Here is a 24066-nt window from a genome sequence, read left to right as displayed (position 1 = left end):
TGGAATGCTTCACATTAACCGTAGTCTACTGGGACCAGGAGTAACTGGTTTTCAGATCATATGGTCCCTTCCAGCCTACTCCTAGTCTCACCCCTCTGGGCTGTGCAGTTACTACCACCTCCACACCAAGGGAGGTACAGGAACTGCTTGTGGAAGGGTCAGGCCAGGACAGCGCCTGCCCCCACCTGCTGCCCTCCAGAGCTCTGCACAAGTATTTAAATTTCAGTTCAGGCAGTTTGTTCTGTGTGCAACAATTTCAACCACCAACACTCACATGGCAAGTGCTCATCCATAATACCTGAAAGTATTTACAGCAAGAGCATTATCACAAGTCTAAGTTTCAGCCATTTTTAACCTGCATGTAGTAGACTGAACACACTGATCTATGCTGGAAAGTACACTCGTGGTAAGAGAACTCTCACCTTTGCATTGACAAACTGTAACCATACATGAAAGGTCAGGCCCTGCCTATTTGAAGCATCGTGCCTTCTCCCACAGAGGGGACAGACAGTAGCTCGGAGCAAGACAGGGAAAGCCGGGGTAATAGAAAATGGTCAACGCAGTTTAAGGAAGCGCATTAGAAAATACCTCTCCCAACTACCAAGAACACAGCCTTTAACGTTAACCTGCACCAGAATTTTTCATAACTGCAACCGACAGCTTCAGTGGTATAACAGAACTGTACACCCTTTGTTATTTGTTTACAGAAAAAAAATGTTGAGCTGCCACATTTCAATAGTCTCAACTGGCACAAGAGGATTAAAACTGAACCAGCAAGAAAAGAGTGAGGGCTATTGACAATTACTGCTACTAACACTGGACTCACAGCCTTCCCTCTGGTGAGCTTAGGACTAGATGTGTAGCAAGCTGACCCTCAGCTGTTCATCTTGCCAATTAAAATGAATTTGCGCCTGTGACATAAAATTAACTCAGGAACCAGTGGACTCCCAGTACAGTACAGTAATTGCTTTGCACACAGAGGGACCCTGTCAGGAGGCAACTAGTTTTCAAAGCTGCTAGTTTGGGGAGGGATGAATAACTCCTGGCCTTCCCTGCTCAGCACCTGGTGCATCACCTCAGACAAGCAAATGCTCGCTTAGAACATAACGGCGCCAAAAGCTGAACCACTGGCCAGCCAGACCACAGGGTGGACTGATGGGTCTGAATATATAACAGAAACTTTTACTAGAAATATTTTCTACCTTCCTTTGTACAGCACCAAGCATCACAAAGTTGTCAGGAATTCAACTAAGGTAAGAGTCCTTACATTTCTCCTCAGCTGCTTTGTCATGATGTCAAATTCACAGAAGGAAGGCAGAGAGACATCAGTGAAAATCAGGGAGACTGTGCCAAGGAGGTGCCTAATCCTTTCATGACAAGTTTGGAAATCTTCAGCAGTTGTGCAAATACTCTAACTGCTTTCCAGCGGCTGTCTGCGTTCTGGGTAAGTGATCCACACTGTACTGTACAGCTAACTACAAATACTAAAGCCACAGCAGAGATTAAAAATTGTCAAGAAAGCGAGCATTTAAGCAGCCTTGTGACCAAGTCCATAAGTGTGAAGCTAACTCTACCATTCTGTGGACTGCATTCCAGTTCTCAGCACGTGGCACTGTATGTGCATGTCAAGTTGCAGTGATATTCACAAGATGGTAAGTGTTTTTGGAAAACAGTTTATTCGGGAATTACATAGTATTTTCAGTGTTTCAAAATACGTCTTACTAGGTCCCTACAAAAGAAATCTAAGTAAGTACAACAATATGAAATAAAGTTTGTTGCAACAGTCATTAAATATTTACTTCTACTAATATATACATACAAAATGCCACACAATGAGCTTGTTTACCCTTGGAATGTGTGCTGCGTTCCAGCAGTTATGCTCCATCTCCATATCCTCCAGTTCCACAACATGAAGACTCAATATTAACACTTTGTACATCCTTTATTGTAGGCAAAAATCAAAAGTTTGTTGTTGTTTCAATAGAAATTAAAAGTAACACTCTGCAATTTCACAGCTGTGGTAGTTTGTCTACTGGGGTATCAAACTTGAAGTCTGCTGGGAAGAGATCTGGAGCTCGAGGATAGATCAGCCTGTACGATTGTCTAATCGTAACATCAGCCACACCAGCAATATCACCAATTTCTAAGACAAAAAGCAGATGAGCAGTTAGTTTTTACTTTTGCCATTTGTATTGAAGAAACCAGCAAGCGTAATTTATGAAAAAATGCTATACGCTTAGCTTAATCCCTAACTCTTGCAAAAGCCTGGAAAAAATGGTTTTAACCACCATGACTGTAAGTCTGTCTTCTCACATGCCATAATTCAACTTATGATTGATACAATCATGGAATAGTATCAGTTTCAAACTGACAGGGGGCCCAGAGTACAGAAGTCATTAAAAACATCTACCACAAAGTCTACGTGTGCCCAGCAACATTCTAATAAATCATTGTCAACATCGGGATCTTCATTTTTGCACTTTCATTAAAAATAAGCAAAACCAGCAGAAAACTTAAGCATAGGCAAAAAGGAATACCTTCAGCTAAACATGAAATACATTTACCTTAAAATGCACAGAGAAGTAAGTCAGAGGCACAGAGCAAGCTACTGCTTAACAGGCAATGGAAACACTTGTTTGAGATGCACAGAAACTTAAATTTATTCAAGCTTTAACCAAGTTTGGCATTTAAACCTTGAACTGCACGAAAGCCTCCAGTATTGTCCAAGGACACTGAAGGAGTATGGAGTCATGTCTGTATCCATGGCAGGCAGCTGTATTTTAACGATCACTCTTAAGAGAGGTGAGCAAGGATGACAGCACCATACTGCTTGGGCTCTAGATCACCCACGTGCCCAGGAAACTGCCAACTTGATGAAAGCTCCAGGACAAAATAAGCAGTGATGAATGCAGAACAAAGCATCTTAACCTGACACATAAAGGCTATTCTTTACCTAAAACCAGATCTCCACTAAGAAATGGCTACATTTTTAACATTTCTGATCTGAAGGACTGGATGCATCAACAGAGCTTCCACAGCCAGCTACCGGCACTTGGATCCGTTTGTCACACCAAGTTCTAAGCCCTGCTGCCTTAGCTCCCTTCCTTCCCTATGCGCTGCCCCCACACAGGCACAATTCTCTGGAGCCCAGAGGCTAATCCGTGCTGCCCTGAAGCTCAGTAACAGCCCTGAGCTCTTTACTGGCTTCCTAAGGGCTACCCTACCAGAAAGGAGTAATGCCAAAGGTGATCTACGGCCAAGCCCGCTGTCCCACCGCTCTCAATCTTTACCACAGGCTCGCGAGAAGTGAAGGAACACGAACCAATTTAGACGAGCGATTAAAGACTCGATGTAATCTGAAGGCACAATGTTACCCGTGACTGCCCCCAAGTTTGCACTTGAAGTATTTTAGAGCAGCAGAATGTACACATGCAAATACTAGCATAGGTAAAGTTAAATTATGCTTGTTTGAATGCACTGGTCTACTGCATTCAAGAATCCAACTCCTGGTGCCAGAATAAAGCGAACTCAGTTTACACTGAGCATAGCCAATCACTCAGTTTTCATGTCGGGGAGTGGGAGATCCTGGTTTAATTTTTTTAATTGCATAGAGAGATCCCTGCTCTATGCAATTAGAACAGCAGCTTATCACTACCTGCACAGACCTCATCCAAGTTTTACAATAACACTGAATTCTCTTTCAAGCAACAAAACCGGGGGGAATTAAAAAAAGTAAAAATAAAAAAAAAAAAAAAAAAAGTGAAGTTTTACCTTTTTGTGTCCTTTTCTCTGCAGAAGCTTGTGATGCCATATAAATAGCTGCAGCTGCTACAGAGATAGGGCTTCTGCCAGGAACCAAATCTAATTCCACAGCTTTACGGGCAATGTGTGTTGCTGCCATTTGTACTTGCTTGGGAAGACCCAGATTGGAGCAGAATCTTGACATGAAGTCTCCAGTTGTAATCAGATCAACACTGGTTTCGAGAGCTTTCAGAATAAGTTTAAAACACCGCCCTATTTCCTTCTTTGAAATCCTGGACACTGCACATATTTCTAAACAAAGAGTAAAAATTAAACTTCAGGCTCAACAGCGTTTGCTCCCGCAAAATAATCAAATTTGATTCTTAATATTAATTAATTAATAATTAAGACCCACAAAGGCAGCCCATGTCATGAAGGCCACCATCACTAGATAAGCTTTGCACATTTGTGAAACTTCCAAATCACTTCAGTCAGTGCACAATTTTCAGAAGGAGCTAATTAATACAGCTTGCTTAGTACAGGAAATTTGGTACCCAATGCCAAAAAAAGTTTTATCCCTGTCAGGGAAGAGTTGCACATATTTACTGCAGAACAATTGGTTCAAATTCAGTTACAACAGTCCCCATCATCTTCTGATCAAAGCAGTACCATTTGCATTTCACCAACACTCAGAACGAGTTTCAAATGCTAAATATTTTAATGCATTAAGACCACAAATCCCATGCCGAAGAGCCTACTCACTTCGTGGATGTAACAAGTTTCCAGACTCGCTCCTACCCTCCCCAACAAAGGTGAGCTGTAGCTGGTGAACAACTAATTCAGCAAAGTCCAGAAGTGAGAAAATCAACCTCCCACAGTAAAAGTAACTAGATCTTTACTTCAGAGCAAAACTGAATCTCTATTACTGAAAACTTACCTTTAAATGTTCTTGGAACACCCTCTTGCCTACAGGCTATGTAGAGACAAGCAGAAGCAATAGCATCATTACTCCTTCCCTTCAGGCTCTTTTGCTCATACACTTGCTTGAATAAATTATTTGTTCGATCCTTCAAAGCAAGAAGACTAAATTTAATTAACTCTAGGCCATTTAATTAGCAGCAGTATCAAAAATTCATGTGCTCATTATATTATGCTAACTAAGTCAATGCCAGAACAATTTAAGGAAGGGAGACATGAACTTACAACTATATTTCTAGGGAGGTTGATTCTGTCTGCCATATTCGTAATTTCTTTAAACGCATTCATCATTGCACGATCAGAGCTGCTCATAGTTCTGCGATTTTGGTACTTTGAATTCCCAAATTCATCAAAACTTGCCGCACCTGTGCCCTGAAAAGAAAATTTTTTGTCAATAAAACACAAGCAACTTCCTCCTCATTTCAAGAGCAAGTATCTTCCAGCTTTATACTTCTTAATTCAAGATGTTCGGTTCCAACAGTTGTGCAAACAAACATCACTGAAGTAAAGCATACAACCGAGCATTGTTCCAAACGTCAGGTTCGATACTTTGCACAAGTCTCAAATCATGACTTGATTTCCAAGGACCACAGATTATGCAGGGATTTTTCTTTCCTAATATAACAATAGTTTAAAGAATAAAATTAGTAATATGTAGTCAATGCATGCATCTCAATACTCCCATCACCAGTGCTAAGGTCCAAGATTACATTTTATGCAACCCGTATGGCATTTGGGCTGCATCTGCACTATGGCAGACTGGCTAGTCAGAAAACCAAAATTTTGTCACCAGCTGGAGACCAGTTGTTACAATGATAACTCAAATATAAAAATGAAGGCATGGGCAGAGAGAGCATCCAAACCAATGACCTATTCAAAACCAGTTTGACACTGTGCCTGCTAGCAGTTGCAAGCCTTAACTGTGGCACAATGTAAAAATCCATACATTCTGCCTTTACAGGAAAGCCAGAAGCCTCATAAAAGAAGTAAGAGCCACCAACTCAACCTGGTAACTTCAAAACAAGCTTCCAACATGCATTTTTTGTACCTTCACCTGATAGTACAAATTGCATTTTTCTATTAAATATGCAATCAATTTTGCCCAACTAAGAGGGTCTAAAATGTTTAAGGTCTTCACTTAGCCATCAGCCTGAAACATGTCTGTAACAAATCAGGCCGTGTCAAATTAGGAAAAGCTGATAATGACAACACAGCCTGTAAGTTCAGAAGAGCAATGTCTGTAATTTATATTGTTTACTTATGTGTTTGCTGTCACAGTGTGTGGGGCCATGAGTCCTCTCAAGTGGAAAATGCTTCTTCACAACAATTCAACATCATGAGTAGAAACCTGGATTCCCTGAATCAGCAAGCATTTATTCCTTGCTGGCACCTTCAAACAATTTCGCTGGGTAGGGGCACCCAACTTTCACTGCGAATCAAATTTTCATTGCAGACAGATTTGGTCATTGAAACAAGCAGATACGGTGGTCGCTGCAGACACAGACTGCTACATTGTTCTGTTTTGCCAAAAACAGTAAGCATAAAGCAGGTCTTGATCTATGATTGACTGCTAACCTGGCTATTCACATCCAGCACTTGCACACAGACTTCTCAAGCTGAAGACTCAGCAAAGTATCAGGCTGCCCACGTGGTACATTGTGGGACCTGGATATAGTGTACAAAGGGCAGACCACATCCTGGCACCACCTTATCCCTCTGAGCTGCCCAGATGGAATCAGAGCTCATTTCTTCTTTGCTGATCGATGTTCCTGGGAATTGTCCTTCTACTTTAAAACAGCTTCTAATTCTATAATCCCTCCCTGGTGCACACGGCATTTAATACCTGCTCTTTGGCTGACACTAATAGCGCTCACTCTTGACCATTAACTTACACTGTTCCACTTCCCTACACCCAGGGACTGCAGTTACACCCCATTTCTGACGAGCTCAGTGGATACCTCTACTGTTGAGACCTGTATCTGTGGTGCCCACGCACTTTGATACTGCTGTGGGGATCAAGGACTCTGGCACAGAACCTTCCCTTGCAAGCTTCCCTAGCCCATTGAATAGGCCCTCTATTATAGATGCTAGATTCTGAGACCATTCTTGGATTTTTTTCTGCTCTTTCTAACATCCTTTAAGATGAGAGAATGACCCAGAAATGATCCTGGCACCACCACAGCAGAGGACTGCTCCGAAGGCAATCCTATTTCCTTGACTGGATGAACACCTCCAAAGGTGCCCAGCAAGGTTTAAACATAAAGAGCAAGAATCAAGCACAATAAACTTCAGGCCACAAAAAGCATAACAAACATATCTAACACTAAACCTTCCTTTCAGAAATTATGCCAGAACAACTTTCCTTAGCCCAAAATACACACAAGTCTCGGGTCAAAAGGCTCCTTCCTGGCCATCACTCATACCCCTGTTCCCTGCAATGCACTGCAACATTAGCATGCATCACGGCCTCCCAGAGTAGTGCTATGCACAAACACTTACAGGAACCGCACATGCTCAAAATCTTCTAGATGCCAGGAGACTGATCAAGGCCTATTAACCCTGACAGCAAGTGCCCAGTCCCTGTCTATTCAGGCTTCATGCCCGATAGTCCTTTACCAGGAAACACTGCTCTGTCCTGGGCCCATCAAGTATTCCCCACAGGGATTTTTCCCTGGTCCACTACACAGCGCCTAAAAGATTTTTTTTTTTTTTTTTTTTTGGTAATGGTTCTCCTTAACCTCTCATTTTTTACTTTCTTACTGGTACTTATGGTTACCTTTTCCTTTGAATATCTGCAACATATATTGAAACTACCAATGGAGCTATAAGCAAGTACTGTTAGCCAACGGATTTTACCCTGTTGGTATGAGCACTCTCCAAGAGCCATACCCAATATACAGCTCACAACTATAAAAGGGTTGGAAAAATACTCTTCCATCTCAACCGCTTAAATAAACCACAGCAATTCTCCCTGCATTTGCTATTTAAATACACCATCTACTTTCCTTCTGGAGCTTTCAATTGAGGGGACAATGCTTTGTTGGCTTCAGTCCTTGACAACCATGTTAGGAGTTCCTTTCCCTTCATGGCAAAAAACAGAAGCCATACAGTTTTAACTGAAATCAAACAGCCTTTAAGAATTGTGTGTTTTACTGTTGTGGCCTTTACAAGACATTTACTTGTATCTTTACCATTTCAGCAAGAAATGTACCTGTTAAAGCCAGGAGTTCTACCTGTTTGGCTTTCAAACAGAGCAGAAACCTCATGGATACAATCCTGGAAACAGCCTCAAAGACAGCTAGAGTGAGAAAACACAGTCCAGTAAACACTAGTAATCTCTGAAGAGGCTCAACAGAGGTTAGGTTTACAGTGCTGGCAGCCAACAGCTTTGTACCCCAGTATATCCCCTCTAATAGCAGAAAGTACCACCAACATCATTCACATCATTGATTTGAGGTTGTTCACCATGCCGAGGAATGCCCCCAGATCTGTGAGTCTTCTTGCCCAGTACATCCAACTTATTATACAATCTGATGGATCCTTTCTTCTTTTTCAACCATCAGCCCTTGATATCTTGACACTGCTTATCAATATAGCACTTCTAGATCCAGGCCATGCAGTCTGACAACAGCCAGCTTCCTTTCAGAGGCATCTCATCAAAGGATAGGATTCTATACCAAGAGATTGCATTAGTTTCCTGTTCAACCAACCCAAATTCTCTTCTAGTTGCAGTCACTAACAGAAGGAATAGATTAACTATAAAGGGTGACAAAAGACAAGTTTTTCCACAAGGTAGGTAGCAAAAAAAAGTTTTCTTTTAGATCCATATAAACGAGTTCTTCATATCAAGGCAGATCTAGAAGCTGCTTGTTCAGTTATTTTTCTTGAATTTTACATGACTATTTTAGAAATAACTATAATATTCTGGCAATCAAGTCATAACTAATGCCAGACTTCACCACATCTCCAATTGATCTGCACTGCCATCAGATTAACTGCAGCACACAGTATCTACTTTCAGAGAGATACTGTTCTGTGCCAATATCCTAAAGATCTGTCTGAAGAAGGCAAACCACCTCCACCACAGCCAACTATGCTATTCATCCTCCTCTTCACAGACACATTAATCTTTCTTCCAACACAGGCTGTTGCTACCTCAGACAGATGGGTCCCTTAAGTACTAAAACCAATTAGGAACTAATCCCTTTGCATGGGCAAAGCAGCCTCTCTTTTGCTGCTAGCAGATACAGACCACATACCCCCAGCAGAAAGGAGTCCCAAAGCAGCACCTCCTGGTTTCAAAGAGGAAAGAGTGACAAACCATTCTGTGAAGCAGAACTGCTCCCTTTCCTTTACTATTTCAAGGCAGCAGCCAGTCACCGGAACTTTACTGTTGTAACCAGCAAGTGGTTCAGACTCCACTTCCACCTACGTTCCCAGAACTTTATAATAGATCTCTAATATGATGTGCCATGAGAATTATCAATATCCTTCTCATTTGGATTTTCCACAACACAGGTTGTGTTTTGGTTTTCATTTGGGGTTGGGTTTTTTTTGTTTGTTTGGTGGTGTGTTTTGGTTTTTTTTTTTTGGCAAGGACAGTGTTGGTTTTTTGTTTTAAAGATTCTATTACCTGCAGCTCTACCTCAAGCAGAAAGGAATACCTCTGTTCCTTGTCCCATGTGAAATGCTAAAGCAATGCCTGAAACACAAACTGGGGTCCACTCCATTCTAGGCATTGTTGTTAACTGAGAAAATACAGTCTTACACTTCATCCTCTGGAATTCACGAAAGTTGTTCTGTACTCTGTCGGATACTACTTATCTTCTTCATGACTACACCAATTTCACCCTTGTTCAACCACTGTGCATATCTAGGTCAATCTTCATCCCAGCCCACTGCCGGCAGTGACTCCAGAAATGTACTACTTCCTTGGTTATTCTTGCTGCAAAATTCATGCCCTTTCTGCACTGATAGGAAATTCCTTCAGCATCTTCTGATATAAGCCATTCTCTTCCTTCCAAATGATTGAGGAAAAAAGCAGCTCCTGACACAGAGCTCACATCAATGAGCTAACACCCCAGAGCCCCTGCTCACTGGCAAGACAAACACAGGAACTCTTGTCCAGAATACATCCTGGTTTGTCAAAGAGATTCCCGATTTCCTGTAGAAAAATAATGTGTCTCTTCTGTGATACCTCCCCATGCAAATATCCACAGTAGGACAGACTGCCCCCTCTACATTCTCCAACACGATCCCGGCAGTTCCAGTACTTGGACATTTTTACTCACGGTTCACATAGGTTAAATCATGCCACACTGGGATGTTAACTGGTGCTGGTTAACAGCACAACTGTTTCATTAGATGAACATCCATCTCCAAAAGTTTTCAGTTTTCAATGAAAAAAAAAAAAACAACTTCTCAGTCATTTCTTTACATCTTTAGTTCTCCCACTGAGGCTGTTATCCCTCTTGTTCTAAATGAGGATCTGACCCTCCAGAGAGAAGAGGGTTAACAGCACAAGTCACTGTTCACCTGGATACAAATTCTACCTTTAGCTGAAATATCTTTTGTCTTTTCCAACACGCAGATTCCAAAAGAGCTCAGAAGGTCATCCTATCTACTGAATCAGAGTTCCCAGAAACAAACCATGTATTTACACAGCGCCAAAACCAGACAACAGCGTGAACCAGGAGAAAACAGTCCACTTCTCCAACTGTCTATAAAGGTGTATTTCTGATCCGTACCATAGCCGACCAAACCAATGACAGAAATCAAAGCCCTGAAAACTACCATCTTTCTGGACCTGTACAGGTGACATTAAAACTCCAGTGACTTCTACAGCACTGCTTCACAGAGCTATTTAGCAATGTCAGCTTTTTTCATGGAGCAGTGCAGAAATTTATTTGCCTGAGAGGATTCCAAAAGCCACCATAGGGCATCCTAAAATCTGGTGGGCAGCAATGCCTGGAGTTCTCTAAAACATAAGCATCTACTTGGACAATCCTTTGAACAGAAGGTTTCTTTTTCACCAATGGAGCTTCAAGATTAGCTGTCCATATCAGTATTTATTAGTTGTCTTCAACTCTTTGAAGAATTCTTGGTTGAGAAGTATGGTACACACTCCCCTATATATATCCATACGTATTTAGGTAAGTCTACTTCTTCACCCTGGAACAAAAACTTTTGAGAAATCCTGGTGTGCATGTACTGAAATACATAAAGCAGCAATACAGTTTTTAATAGTTACTTACCAGCAACTGAACCACCTTTCCTGAAACATTCAAGAAATCCACAAGTATCAATTTGGATCTCACAGTAGAAAATGTAACACAAAGTACAAAATGAAAACTTACCTGGGTCACTACTTCATTCAAGGGAGTGCAGTTGTGCAATTAATCTTGCTTGCTCTCTCATGGAAAACAGCAGGATATGGTTGTACCACTAAATTTCAACTCAAATGTATACTGAATACTTTCTTTTGGAGCACTTGCACCATAAAAGAATTCTACATTTAGTGCTTTAATGTTAACTGGAAGAACACGTACAACATGCATGTAGATCTCTGGGTGTCCAGTATAAATCTGATATATATTTTATTCATTATAAAAAATGATAGTTCAAGTTAGGCAGTACTAGCTATGAAGACCTCAAAAGTAAGTATCTGTTATTTCAGGATCATCTCAAATACATATGCTAAATCAAAGTGTTTCTTTAAAGATTGCAACATCACCCTTTCTATTTATAGCAGCATACCAAAGAGTGGCAAATAACCCCAGAGCACTGCAAACTTTCCTTCTGTTGAAGAGATCAGCCCTTTCCTGCTACCCCCAGGGAAGAGCCACATTTACACACCACTGAAATGCAAGAGTTCAGTTTAGACAAAACCTCTTTGCACATACATTCTCTGAACAGTTTCCCCTATGGACATACAAATATGTACTTGACATAAAAATACTCAAACTTAGTAAAATTCAGTAGTTTAAGTGTTACCTTGCCAATCATTGTACTCAAGTCACCATCGCTCAACAAAGGATTCTGGGTATCCCCGACACGAGATGGATCTTTTGTTGCTTTGTCATTGCTGAAAGTTCTCCACTCTGACCCTACGTCTATAACCCGGTCACCTGAGTTCACAGAAAGCAATAGTCTGTATTAATGTAACATTTTGAAATATTTCGTGAAACATGAAGTTACATATCTGAGATCTCCATTATAAAAAGGCAGTCTGTTGGCGTACCCAAACAGCACAGTAACTTGCAGGATGATGTACCAAAATGTTTAGGATTTACAAGTTCAGTTGAAGGCAATGGAGAAAAAAAATGCAAATAGACCTGGACAGAAAACATAAATAACTAGATAAATACCTCCAGAACACAAAGAGTTAGAGTTACCCTTAAAGAGTGTCATGACATCTTCAATACACAAAAGGAAGCAAGACCTTGATTTCAAGCTGGAGGTCACGGTTGCCTACAGACGTTCTCAGCACTTAGACAAATAAGTAAATTACTGTAACTTACCAAGTTCTCTCACATTTGCCATGTGTTCCAAGTGCACAGGTGAATTATCTATCATGCACTATTTCACCAAGCTGTAGTAAATCACTTATGTACATAAGCTCCAGGGTCCTTGGTACTCTGAAATATGTCACCTTCTAACCCACCATAACAACATTTTGCAGCTCAATTCTTGTTCTTGAAGGGAGGTCTGACCCTGCCCAACTCCACTTCATTTATGATGCTTGACAGTATCAATACAATATATATACACACAATTATTTCTTCTTAAACTCAGTCTACCCTTTTATACCTGGGTGAGTTAAATACAGATTCAGAGCAAGCAAAAAAAGCACTAAACCCATATTCTCTGAATGAAATGGCTTTCCTTGCAGTCCTCTCCATCTCACATTCATCTAAGCCTTTAATACAGCAACTTTCCAGATTGAGAAGTAACTCTAATCAATGTGTTGATGCAGGAAAAAGCCCTACGCTAATTATGATGATACAATTAAAAAAAAAAGTACCCACACAAAACCACCCCAAAACACAAAACACCACCCCACCCCCCCCAAAAAAAGACAAACAAACAAAAAAACACCCCAAGGAAAAAACCCACACCCCCTTGCTCTTGGCGGGGCAGTTCATTCTATTCACAGGTCTGGTAAAAGCTGCATCTCAAAAGTGTTGCCTCCTGAGCAATACTAGAGAATTTTTAAGAATACATGTACCGAAAAGTACAAAAAGAACACACTTCTTAGTGTTTTGCAGTAAAGCAGATTACAGCTCTGTGTAGGATATCAGAAAAAACTTCAATATAATTGTCACCCTGCTTTGCTAAACCCGAGGAAAAATTCACTAATGTTATCAGTGTATAAGCATGTTCTGAAAGAAATGTCTGCAAAAAGTAAGTAGCATTGACTGCAAGAAAAGTTTCCGGTATGGAAGTCTTAGTACAAAACCACAGAGGCTGATTTAACCTGGTGAAGACAAACAGTCAGGAAAAAAAACACTCTCCAAACAATGCAAATACAAGATATGAAGCTGGAGAAAACACAGTACCAATAGGCAGAGCAGAGCAACTGCAAAGTTACTTGAGTGGTGAGGGGAATCATTCTGAATGAGCAATTTTATCCTTAACATAAAATTATGCAAGGAATATGCTTGAAAATGAAAGCTGTGAATGAGCCATAAGAAATTACCACAACCAAAAAGAATCAATTTAGGTCAGAGGCGTTCTCACCAATATTTGACAGACATGCTCACAGCTATGCTCCACCTTTATTTACTGCTCCAACGAAAACCAAGGGGGGTGAGGGGTAGGTAGAAATCATCAAAAACTAGAAGATTAAGAATATAGCAGAGTAAAAGACGACACAGATGCATTCTTTCCACTACAAAGGCCTCTCCCCACTACGCCTTGCAAGCTTAAATTAGCAGACAGTGTGCTCCTCTAGCTCCTGGACTCTCTGTAAATATTTGATTCAGTAATGCTCCTTCTATGGCCTAGCAGTAACTTTACTTTAGGACAATCCCCCAATACTGTTTACAGCATCTAAAAAAAGCAAAATGTACTTAAAATTCTGGCATGGTATAAATAGAACACTGAGTACAGGGCAATGATGTAATATTTTTTCCACACAAGTGGGAATGACCTAAATGACTCACCCAGGGATCTGCCTCTTGCAAGTTATGAACCATTCCTGCTCAGACAAAAAAGTGTTATATCACTGCCTGCTTTGGCAAACATACTACAAACAGAAGATTGAGACTACTATTTCAGAGTGAGAAAAGATTAAATAGAACAAATCACTGAATATAAAGCATTTGTCTAATTAAGATGCAGTCTGCAAATACCTTTATTTTGTCAAGAAATCTGCTATTGCAGAAAAAGAAGTTTTTTGTATACTCTCAGTGTCTTATTTAAAAATATACAGAGGTCCCAGGAAGTACATTCCACCTTTCAAAAGGCTTCTATAAAAGTGACACAAGCTAGAAATATTAATAAAAATGGAACAACTAGGCCAAAAGGTTTCCGTAGATGGAAAATATACTCAGCTACAAGTAGCTCATTATCCCACTCTACAACAAAACAAAAAAATTGGCATTTATTACTTTTCGCTATTCAAACATAAAAACACTTTGGAACTGTGATGTTAATATATATGCAATTTAAGCCCCACCCTAAGTGATTGAAACAGAACTTTAAAATATTAGTCAGTCTTACAAAATGTAGTGTAAGGCATCAGCCTTGAAAGGTGGTCCCAAGTTAACATTTCAAGTCCTAAGCTGAATTTGCTGGGTCATACACTACTGATTGGCTTTCATGAAGCACCTGGAAAATGGGTGTAACAGTCAAAACATCAGTGTAAAAGGAGGTCCCAATAAGTAGCTTATGTGCTTTCTCACATCATTATTATATTTGTTTTGGCAACAGTATCAAGCTGTGATAAGTTTGGGAGTGGCTGCATATTCCCTTCACTAATTCCTTTTGAACAAAAATAAGCTTCACTAGATGTAGTTACATTAGAAACTCCTTTATTTAATTTTCATCAAACCGACAACTTATCTCCTCAGCCTTCTCCTCTGAAGTACATACAAAAAACACAGTTTACCGGACGAAATCTTTGCAGAACCCATCTCCAGACCGATATCCTGAAGCGTCTTTCTGAACGTAAGAGTTCTTCCTCCATTGCCCCATTTTGTAAACCATTCTTCCAGTATGCAGTTACTCTTTCAAATACAGTCTAATAGACTAACACACAGGCCTTAGTGGAAATACACACTGCAAACCCAGCCATCTGAAAAGCTCATTTAGTAAAATGCAGAACTTGTTATTCAGAACAGAAAACCTCAGACCAAGGTTACTTTTCTTCACAACTGCCAAATGCAAAGAGCATGCAATACAGAAATGCAAGAGTAAACTCAGGTCAGTATCAACGATTAAAACATAATTTTGAACAGTTTTTAAAAGTTAGCTTGAAACATCTACACATCACAAATTATGTATGTTTACCCACCCCCAAAAGTATAAAGTGATTTCTCAATGGAAAACATTTTCACTCAACAAGCCCTGAATTTGCAATTAAGTACTTGTAGAGAAATAACACCAGCTATTTTAATGTTGCACTCCACTTGCAGTAACTCATAATACAGATGTATTTTATTCTTTTTGCTTTTTGTATTACCTGTTATATGAAGACAATATAGCTGCAAATTGAAGATGTTTAATAAAAACAAGAAATAGGATGAAATTCAAGCCTCAAGTAATGTTATCTTCCATACCCAGTCTCGAAACAGTTCTGAGAAGGTATGTTCTTGTCCTCTTCAGCAGAGCTCTAGTGTTAGCTGTACATTGCATCAAGTTCTACATATTAACTCCTACTTTCATCTTAACGTATATACTTCATTGAAGTTTACTTGCACTTTGAAGGACCAAAATACCTATTGTTTCTACAGAATGCTTCATTCTTACAGTTAGTTAAGGAATCTGCTGCCACCTAGTGAGCATATACATTACACTTTTCATTAACAACATTTCACAATGCCGGATTTTAAAAAAATAAACATAGAATTACAATTAATTTCAATGAACTCCTTATTAACCAGAGTAATGCAGTGCCGAGACAAACTACAATGAAAAACCTAGGCAGCAGACAACAAGCTGAGGAGAACCGTGAAGACATGTAACTACACAGAGCCAGGCTGAACTGAGCCTTCTCTTTTCCAGGATAACAGTTTCAGCCCTCAGCCTCTCCTCATATAGAAGGTGATCCAGTCCCTCAATCGCTTTTGCAAGCTTCTGCTGGCCTTGCTCCAGCAAGTCTCTATCTTTCTTGTACCAAGGAGCCCAGGGTTAGACATAGTACTCCAGACAGCTACTCCTCCACACTCTATTTATTAGTTTATGCACTGCCCCATACACTAGTATTCAACTTTATAGCTTCCAAAATATAAGCTCAACTTTTTTCTTTTTTTTTTTTTTTTCCCCAGCTTTAGAACTCCTATTTAAGATCAGATGTATTAAATGTTACCAAAGAATAAACTCTTGGGGTGGGGGGAACCGCCACACAATTTTACAGTCACGCCTTTTTTTACAAAATTTCCAGCCTTTTCAATATTCTTTGCAAAAAGAATGTAAATTGTGAACATCACAAATGCATCATCACCAACCACAACACCAGTCTATTCACAAGATTCAGCTGAAATAACAAACGGGTCCAGAGCAGGCTTTGAGATGTCGGCGGGGTGGGGCAAGAATACTTAGACTAGCTTACAGACATCAACAGCATCATACCAGTACCTACAGGCAACTATGAACTGAAATGGCCAGTATAGCACTGCAGGCAAATGCCTGTTACAAAAATAAAGGCTTCGCAGCTCCTGCATATCAAAACAATGACAAATTTAAAAGGACTTACACCCAAATATGAAAAGATTTTTCACCACTTGGAGGTATAAAGATACTAGAATAGATGTAACTGCCCTCTACTGGATCCATGTCAGAAGTACTTAAACACCTCCACTTACAGGGTACTACCAACAGCTGAACAAAAAAAGGTTTCTTCAGTTTTCAGAAAACAAGCATCTATGTATAGACACAATCGATCTTATCCCTAGTGGCAGACATCCTGAATAACTCACTGGCCAGCAGAAAGGCAACTGTAAAATCCCTTCCTACTCATTTGTTATACTATAGAGAAAAAAAAATCTGCGGTATAGTCAAATCTATTCTTCACAGACCATACCTGAATTGAAGATGGGCCATTTAGATCTCAGACTTTTCAGAAGCATTAGCCAACCGAATATTCTGCCAGAATTTTATAACAGCCTTACTGCTGACCACAGGCTATTGAACATTTTTCCCCATAATTGTTTAACTGAGCACTCAGGTATGTACAGAACATGGAACAAACATCTGAATACAGGTCATAATCTGATTCAAAGCTTTAACAAGTTGATAGTTATCCAAGGATTCTCATCAGCTGAAAACAGACTTCTGCTTTTTTAAGAAGTCTATCTGAAAAGAATCCATAGAGAGCACTTGTTCTTCCCTAAGACACACCTGCCTACTGAAGCAGACAGAGCTAATCAGTTAAGAGAAAATCAGTTACTAAAGGCTGAAAATAAACTCCTCGCTGCTCCAACTCCTGCACACTAAGACACCGTTTAAAGAAACTAGAGAGACGTTTAAGGAAAGTGTTAGATCACAAAGGTATTCCTACCTAGCTGAGATGCTACACAGCTGTACATGCCACTATGCTCATTCTCATCCCCCGCGAAATTCAGCTCACCACCTTGCTACGTCAAAAAAATTCAGTGCTTTGCGTTCCACTTTGATTCTGCTTTCTCCAGCCCCTTCTGGCATATCAGCTGACTTCCAGCCTTTTTTACTGCCTAAAAGGTAGTAAGAAAAATATTTACCTGTCAAGAGGATTTACTTAACCTTGTGTTCTTGAACAAAATGCTCCACCAAGCCTGTCTGAAGAATGAGCTATGGTCAACATTTTAAATGAACACAGAACTACCTACTTCTCCAAACCCTAAGAACTCGGTTCATGAATTCTCAAGCCAGCACATGAACACTTACCATACCATATATCCTAGAACGATTTATTTGAGAAAAGGATGTATAATAAGATACAGGATTTATGACAGTAGATAAACTTGGACATAGACTTGTAAAGTTTCAGATACATATCAATCCAGATTAATATCAAAATTTGGTCATACTGATATTACAAGACTTAATTAATACTGCACAGCAAACCTGCACAGTTTATTTAGAACAAGTGGAAAACACTGTGCAAAGAAAAAGCAGCATACTGGATTTAACTTAAAGTTTCAAAGACACCAAGAACAACACCTGTAAGTATAAACCAACTTTAATTAGAAAAAAAACCTGTCTCAAAAATCCCTTTAAAAAGCAGTACTTCCAGTATACAGCTCTTCCTAAGGCATGGAATTTGACTGTTAAAAAGCTCAGCTCCTCCTTCTTCCCCAAACTTTTCCATTGCTTCACCCTTTCAGCTACAGACCTGATAAACGCAACCTCAGTTGTAATACTAACACTACTGATTTCATCTCATATTCCCAGAAGATTGATTACAAAACACGAAAATTGTCTATGCACCAGATATTTTATCCTATGATGCACTGTTCTACATTTAACAAACTCACGCTTTTTCCACAAATGGGAAACCTTAGTACTTTGCCATAGCAAGCAAGAAAACAAAGAACAAAAAGTGGAAATACATTTAGTCAAAGACTCTTTGCTCTGATTTCAGCCAAACTGTACCACAAAAAAAAAAACAAACAAAAACAAAATCAGTTAAGTCATATCACTATGTACTTTACAACATATAAAATAAATGCACAAATTCAGCATTTACCATTCTGCCTCACGTAGACCAGCAGTGCTCTGCAGACACCAAAATCACAAAATATTTAAATAAGCCTCTAACAACTCTGCCTACAGAGCATATTGAGTCTTTTGGGTTTTTTTTAATTTGTTCTAACTGATCCCCCTCAGTGATACAGATCTCACTAACTTCCAGCCCACCTCAAAATACATTCCGAGTGGGCCCTATTCACATCAGCTACACAACATGACCTATGTAAGTGTTGAAACACAAATTCACTTTGCTATGCGAGAACAGGAAATAAAACCACTCCTCTTAAGAGGAACATATATTGTGGAATCTGTAACAAATACATAAAAGTTTTCTCATTTGAAAACAAAATTTTGTCTTCACTCCTTTAAAACATCCCCACTTCACAGGCATCTCCAGCAAACAGGCATCAATAATTGGATCTGTTTTTCTCCTCCGCTAAATTTTTTAACAGACCAGAAAAGAAAATGTAGAATGTTCACACTTCTGTTTGGTCATGCACTCTTCAATTATTGATCTTCATGTGATTTAATTGGTTTTCCAAACTAGCTGCTAGATATCCTACCTAATGAATTGGACATATGCAGGTAAACCAAATTGCTGAAGGCAGGCAAGACAGAATGAAAACCATCAGCACAACAAAAGTAAATGTTAAAGTCTTCTAGTGGTAAACCCATAGAAAGGCCTACTTAAAAAACACTGCATGCTTAAAGAAAAAACACTTTTTACCCTACCAGTAATGTTGGCTGTAAAGAGGACTAAGACCATTTTAAACACATTTTAAGAATTCAACTCAGCAAAAGTTTGTATTAATATTCTAATGATTCTGCTCCTCAGAATTGCTGACAACCTGAACTAACGTATTCTGTGATTCTCCAAGGCTACTGATTCAGAAGAGACCAGAGAGTAAACCTCTAAAGCAAGAACACCTTGTGACTGTGTAACAGAAGGTACATGAAGTGAGATTTCTGATAAACTTCCAAGTTCCTAAAAATGAAACACATCAAGCAAAAACTCTTTCTTCTAAAGCCAGTAAGCATTACCTTAAAAGTTATGAACTGATCAAGACTGGGCTTTTCTAAACTGTGGTTCAATTCCTATGGCCACCACACTAAGAGCTGAACATGTACCAAACTATTTTTAAGCAATAACTTATAAGCCTATTACCATATTTCAACAGGAAATGTTGCTGTAGACATTTGAATTTTTAACCAGAAAATGTATTATGATTCATTTTCTTTATCAGAATTCATAAAATTTCATCCAGCCCTTCTTTTAACAATGAACATAACAATCTTCCCCAAGCCTTTTAAATGGTTTCATAATTTTAAAGGAAACTGGTACTCAAATTTAAACATTTTAACATTTACTTTAACAAGCTACATAGAAGTTTCCTTTTTGCATAAACATGACACATTTTACTCACCTGGCTAAATTAGTACTGCTTTTACTGCAAATTATTAAACCTTCAGCTTTAAGCTAACAGCATAAATTTTTAATTCAGTGCAAGACAAGAGCCAAAACAACATCACCACAGTCTAGGAGAGACTGATAGAAAACCACCTGAAATATTTAGCATCACTGAATGAATCACCTGAACATGTACCCTCAAAACAGATGATTTTCTTTTGGTCGTGGCATGTCTAAAAAAACTTAATAGAAATAAACAAGGTTTAAAGAATGATCATAACATGAGCGTGAAAAGTTTCCCAAGCAAAAGGAATAAAGACAACAGGACGCACAATAAGATGCTCACCCTAGAAAAGATCCATAAAAATGCATATACAGAATGTTCTATGACAACACAATTCTCTCTCCCCCTCCTTCATTCAAATAAAGACAATGCCTAAAAGACCTTTCATTTTAAATGTTCCGTTATACTTAGAAATACAGTTTAGTCTGTGGAAGTTGCTGCCACATGAACCAAATAAAAGAGCTCAGCAAAACTCCAGAGGAAAAACTGGCTATTTACTTTGCATAGTATTAAAAGCCTTAGGAGAAGTAATTAACAAAAACAGGTGCTAGCAAGGATATAAAGAGAAATCATTCAAGGCAGAAGATAACCTCTAAGTAATGGGAAACAGATTTTTTTTTTTTTTTTGGTAAGCAAGTTATTTGACAAAGAGCTTTTATTACATTTCTTATACTTTCCCAACTGAAACAGTCATGATCAAAGATAAAATACTGGACTAGACAGTAATTCTAATTGGATATTAAAACATATTTTAAACTACAACATATTTTAAATAAATTTAAACTAAAGATAGTTCAATTCCTTTCATAATGTAAGAAGTTACCAGAAGACAGACTGTTAAAAAAAAAAATAAGCATTTAGCCAAGACAGTATCAAAAAAGAAAACATTTAGGCACCAAGAAAGAGCCCTTAAATACCTAAATTATTATATACCAGTTTTGTGGGAAAACAAATCTACATGCACAGTTTAAGTTATACAGTAATACATAACAATATGAATAGCTACTTACCTACTACTAGCCCACACTCAGAACAAATCATATCACCAGCTCTGTAATCCTCTACTAAAATGGAATCTGGGTGATTTGGGCAAGTCACTCGTGGAAGTACATCCAAACTAAGAAAAAAAATTAGACATATTAATTACTATTAATCAAGCAGGCTGCATATTCGAAAGTATGATAATTCCTTGATGAAAAGAACAATTTAATAATACAGAATTTACAGTTATTTGAATGATAGCATATTAACCTAAACACTTGCATTTCAACTTTTCTTTAAATGCTGTAACACTACATTTGGTAATCAAGACTTCGAGTCATCTTAAATTCCAATTTTTTTGTGATGTATCTTGTACCAAAAGCACTTCAAATAAAAACATCAAAAATCTAAGTAACAGACTTGATTAAGTGTAGTCTAACTCACCGTCTACCACTAAATGAAGCTCCCCAAGAATTTAGTGGTGATTGCTTCATTGCAAATAAGCATTCTCACTCATTCTAATCAGAACAATATTGCTTACCAGGTCCTTAATTCCAGAATTAGTGCACACACAACATATATTTTTAGAAAATAGCTGATTCTACCACTGTTTTATTATTTAAGTATTTGAAGAAAAAGTCCTGTTTTTAAATTAAGCAAGTCATTAGTTGTGAGATCTTAAGAGAAAACAATCAGCTCATGAAGGGGATTATGTCAAAACTGCTTCTTATAATAAGAATTTGTCTCATACCCATGCATCTTCAAGAGTTACAATAGATATAAAAAACTATGAAGCATTAGCACTGTTTAACACAACAGCTTTAGTTACTGGCTAGAGTAATAACCAACTGCTTCTAACCACACATTTTAAAAGTAAATACCTCATTCAAACTACTAGTGACTGTTCAATAATTCTGTTAAAACCAACCATTTCAAAAGTGAAATAATAAACATTTGCAGCTGACATCTGTATAGTCAACAAAGCTATTTGTCTCAAACTAAAAACTAGAGGGTACAGAGGTTGATTACAAAAAATTTGTCATGAGTACCCGCCAACCTAAATCTGATTGTGCCAAAAAATAACTACTAATCCTTTCAATTGTAGAATATACCCTATTAAAAGTTAAATTAGTCCATGTTCCCCCCTTTCGCATTAGTCCATTGTTTCAGCCTAATTTATACATTCCATCTTTTTACTTTTTAGATATTTCTGATGAGACAAAAAGCACAAAAAAACCCAAACATTTTAATCCGGTGACTGTTCAGAAAAACGTCTAAGACTAGAAACCGAAACTGAAAATCAACATCATCATTAATATTAAAGCCTCCAGAAAGAACATGTACACACAAGACCTTCAGATGTAAACTGTGATCAAAATACTACATAAAAGCTCTTTAAACTACTTTCCTTCTCACTATTCCCAGCCAGTAGTTTCATATGACAAGACAAAACTGTTGACAAAGCACAGAGTCATCTGACATTTGGCATTACGCAAAAGGCTAGCGACACACTAAGCAAAAGAAAAAAAAAATAAATCCAGAAGCCTGAAAGAATACTTACTGTGTTTTGTTTCAGACTTTACCTTCACAAAACATCGTACAAATTAGTCTTCCTAGCCCAATTTTAACTCACTTATCTAGACCTACAGAGAGTACTCCTTTAACACACAGGTTCAATATACTAAGTAAACTGCAATGAAGGAAAGCGCGTGGCACGTGTGTAAAGGTCCATCTCCGCAAACAGCTCCCGAGTTGCAATAAGACTACTAGGAAACGCTCCCTAGATCCTAGGACAGGTTTAGCAGCAGTAAGAGTCACCCCACAGTCCGCTCCACGGGCCTTCCTCCATTCCTAACTTGAAAGAAAACCTCGACACATCTGCAAGGAAAAAAGAACAATTCAGAGCCCGAGACCTGCCTGGCCACTGATCAGTGCCGGTAGGGATTTAGGGCGTGAGCCTTAAAAGCTGTTTTCGGGTCCCGATAACCTGGAGCCAAGCCAGTGAGCGGCCACCCGGCCGCGCGCTGCCCGGCACCGAGGGCTCCGTGCCCCGGCGCTGCCCGCCGGCGGGGCGCCGAGCAAGGGCGCTCGATACCCGACCGACGGCTCGAGAGCAACCCTCCCTCCGCTGGAGCCGCGCTCAGCGGCACGAAGGTAAGGCGCTGCCGAGGAAAGAGCTCGGCCCTACAGGAAAAAGAGCTCGATCACACGCGCCGATAATACCGAGCTCACAGGAACGAGGGGCCCCGAACCAAGTCGCAAATCGCCGCGAAATCCTTTAAAACGCTGACTTCCCCTCGGAGCCCTACCGACGACACGAAGCAGTAAGGCGGCGAGCGGCGGCGAGCGGCGGCACTCCCGACCTCCGGCCGCCCCTCAGAGGCCGGCCCGGCCCACAGGGAGAAGACCAAGGAGGTCCACTTCACCGCGGACCTCCCTCGCCTCCTGCCACGCCAGGAGCCACACCCAGGGCGGCTCTGAAACACGGGAAACCGGAGAGCGGCCAGAGGCGCCGCGAACCGAGAGAGCCGCGCCGAGCCGGGGACACCGGGGCCGGGCAAGAGCCGCGATAGCCAGCGTTCTCCCCCGGACGGCAGCAGGGACAACGCGGCCATCTTCTCTCCTGTGCCACGGAGCAGATGGCAGAACCTCCCCGCCTCCTCCCTCGCGGCCCTCCTCCGCACGGGCCCCTCCGCGCGCCCAGGCCGGCCTCCCATACCGGCTCGTAGACGCCATCTTGGCAGCCTCCTTCTGCAGCGCCCTGGTGAAGTCAGGCAGTGCAGCACCGTTCCCCCTTAAATACCGACAGCGCTGGGCGGGGCCTGCCGCGCGCTCGCTACGGGTCGCGCGAGGGGACAGAGGGACGCGAGGCGGCAGGCCCCGCCCTTCCTTTAGGGCCTGCGCGTAAGCAGGTGCTGGTTTGTCAGGCCCCGGCTGAGCCGCGCGTACAGCTGAAGGCCCAGCGCCGCCCCCGCACCCGAGAGACTGGCGAGAGCAGGGAGCC

The 24066-nt window shown here is 40.1% G+C and overlaps 1 protein-coding gene across 1 annotated transcript; it reads right to left on the bottom strand.

The window, feature by feature from the left end:
* Positions 1–1973: 1973 nt before the first annotated feature.
* On the bottom strand, positions 1974–23798 carry GTF2B (general transcription factor IIB; the record flags this gene model as incomplete). Its single annotated transcript, XM_082002661.1, has 7 exons — positions 1974–2143; positions 3772–4053; positions 4679–4808; positions 4945–5091; positions 11713–11846; positions 21092–21198; positions 23782–23798. The coding sequence occupies 7 exons, from the start codon at positions 23796–23798 to the stop codon at positions 2010–2012; spliced, it is 951 nt and encodes a 316-aa protein (XP_081858787.1). The 3' UTR covers positions 1974–2009.
* Between the last annotated feature and the right edge of the window lie 268 nt (positions 23799–24066).

Source organism: Phaethon aethereus (genome assembly GCF_964289735.1).
Source record: "Phaethon aethereus genome assembly, chromosome: 8".
Lineage (NCBI taxonomy): Eukaryota > Metazoa > Chordata > Aves > Phaethontiformes > Phaethontidae > Phaethon > Phaethon aethereus.
Note: the sequence above shows the minus strand (reverse complement) of the source record. Positions and strands in the feature narration are given on the sequence as shown.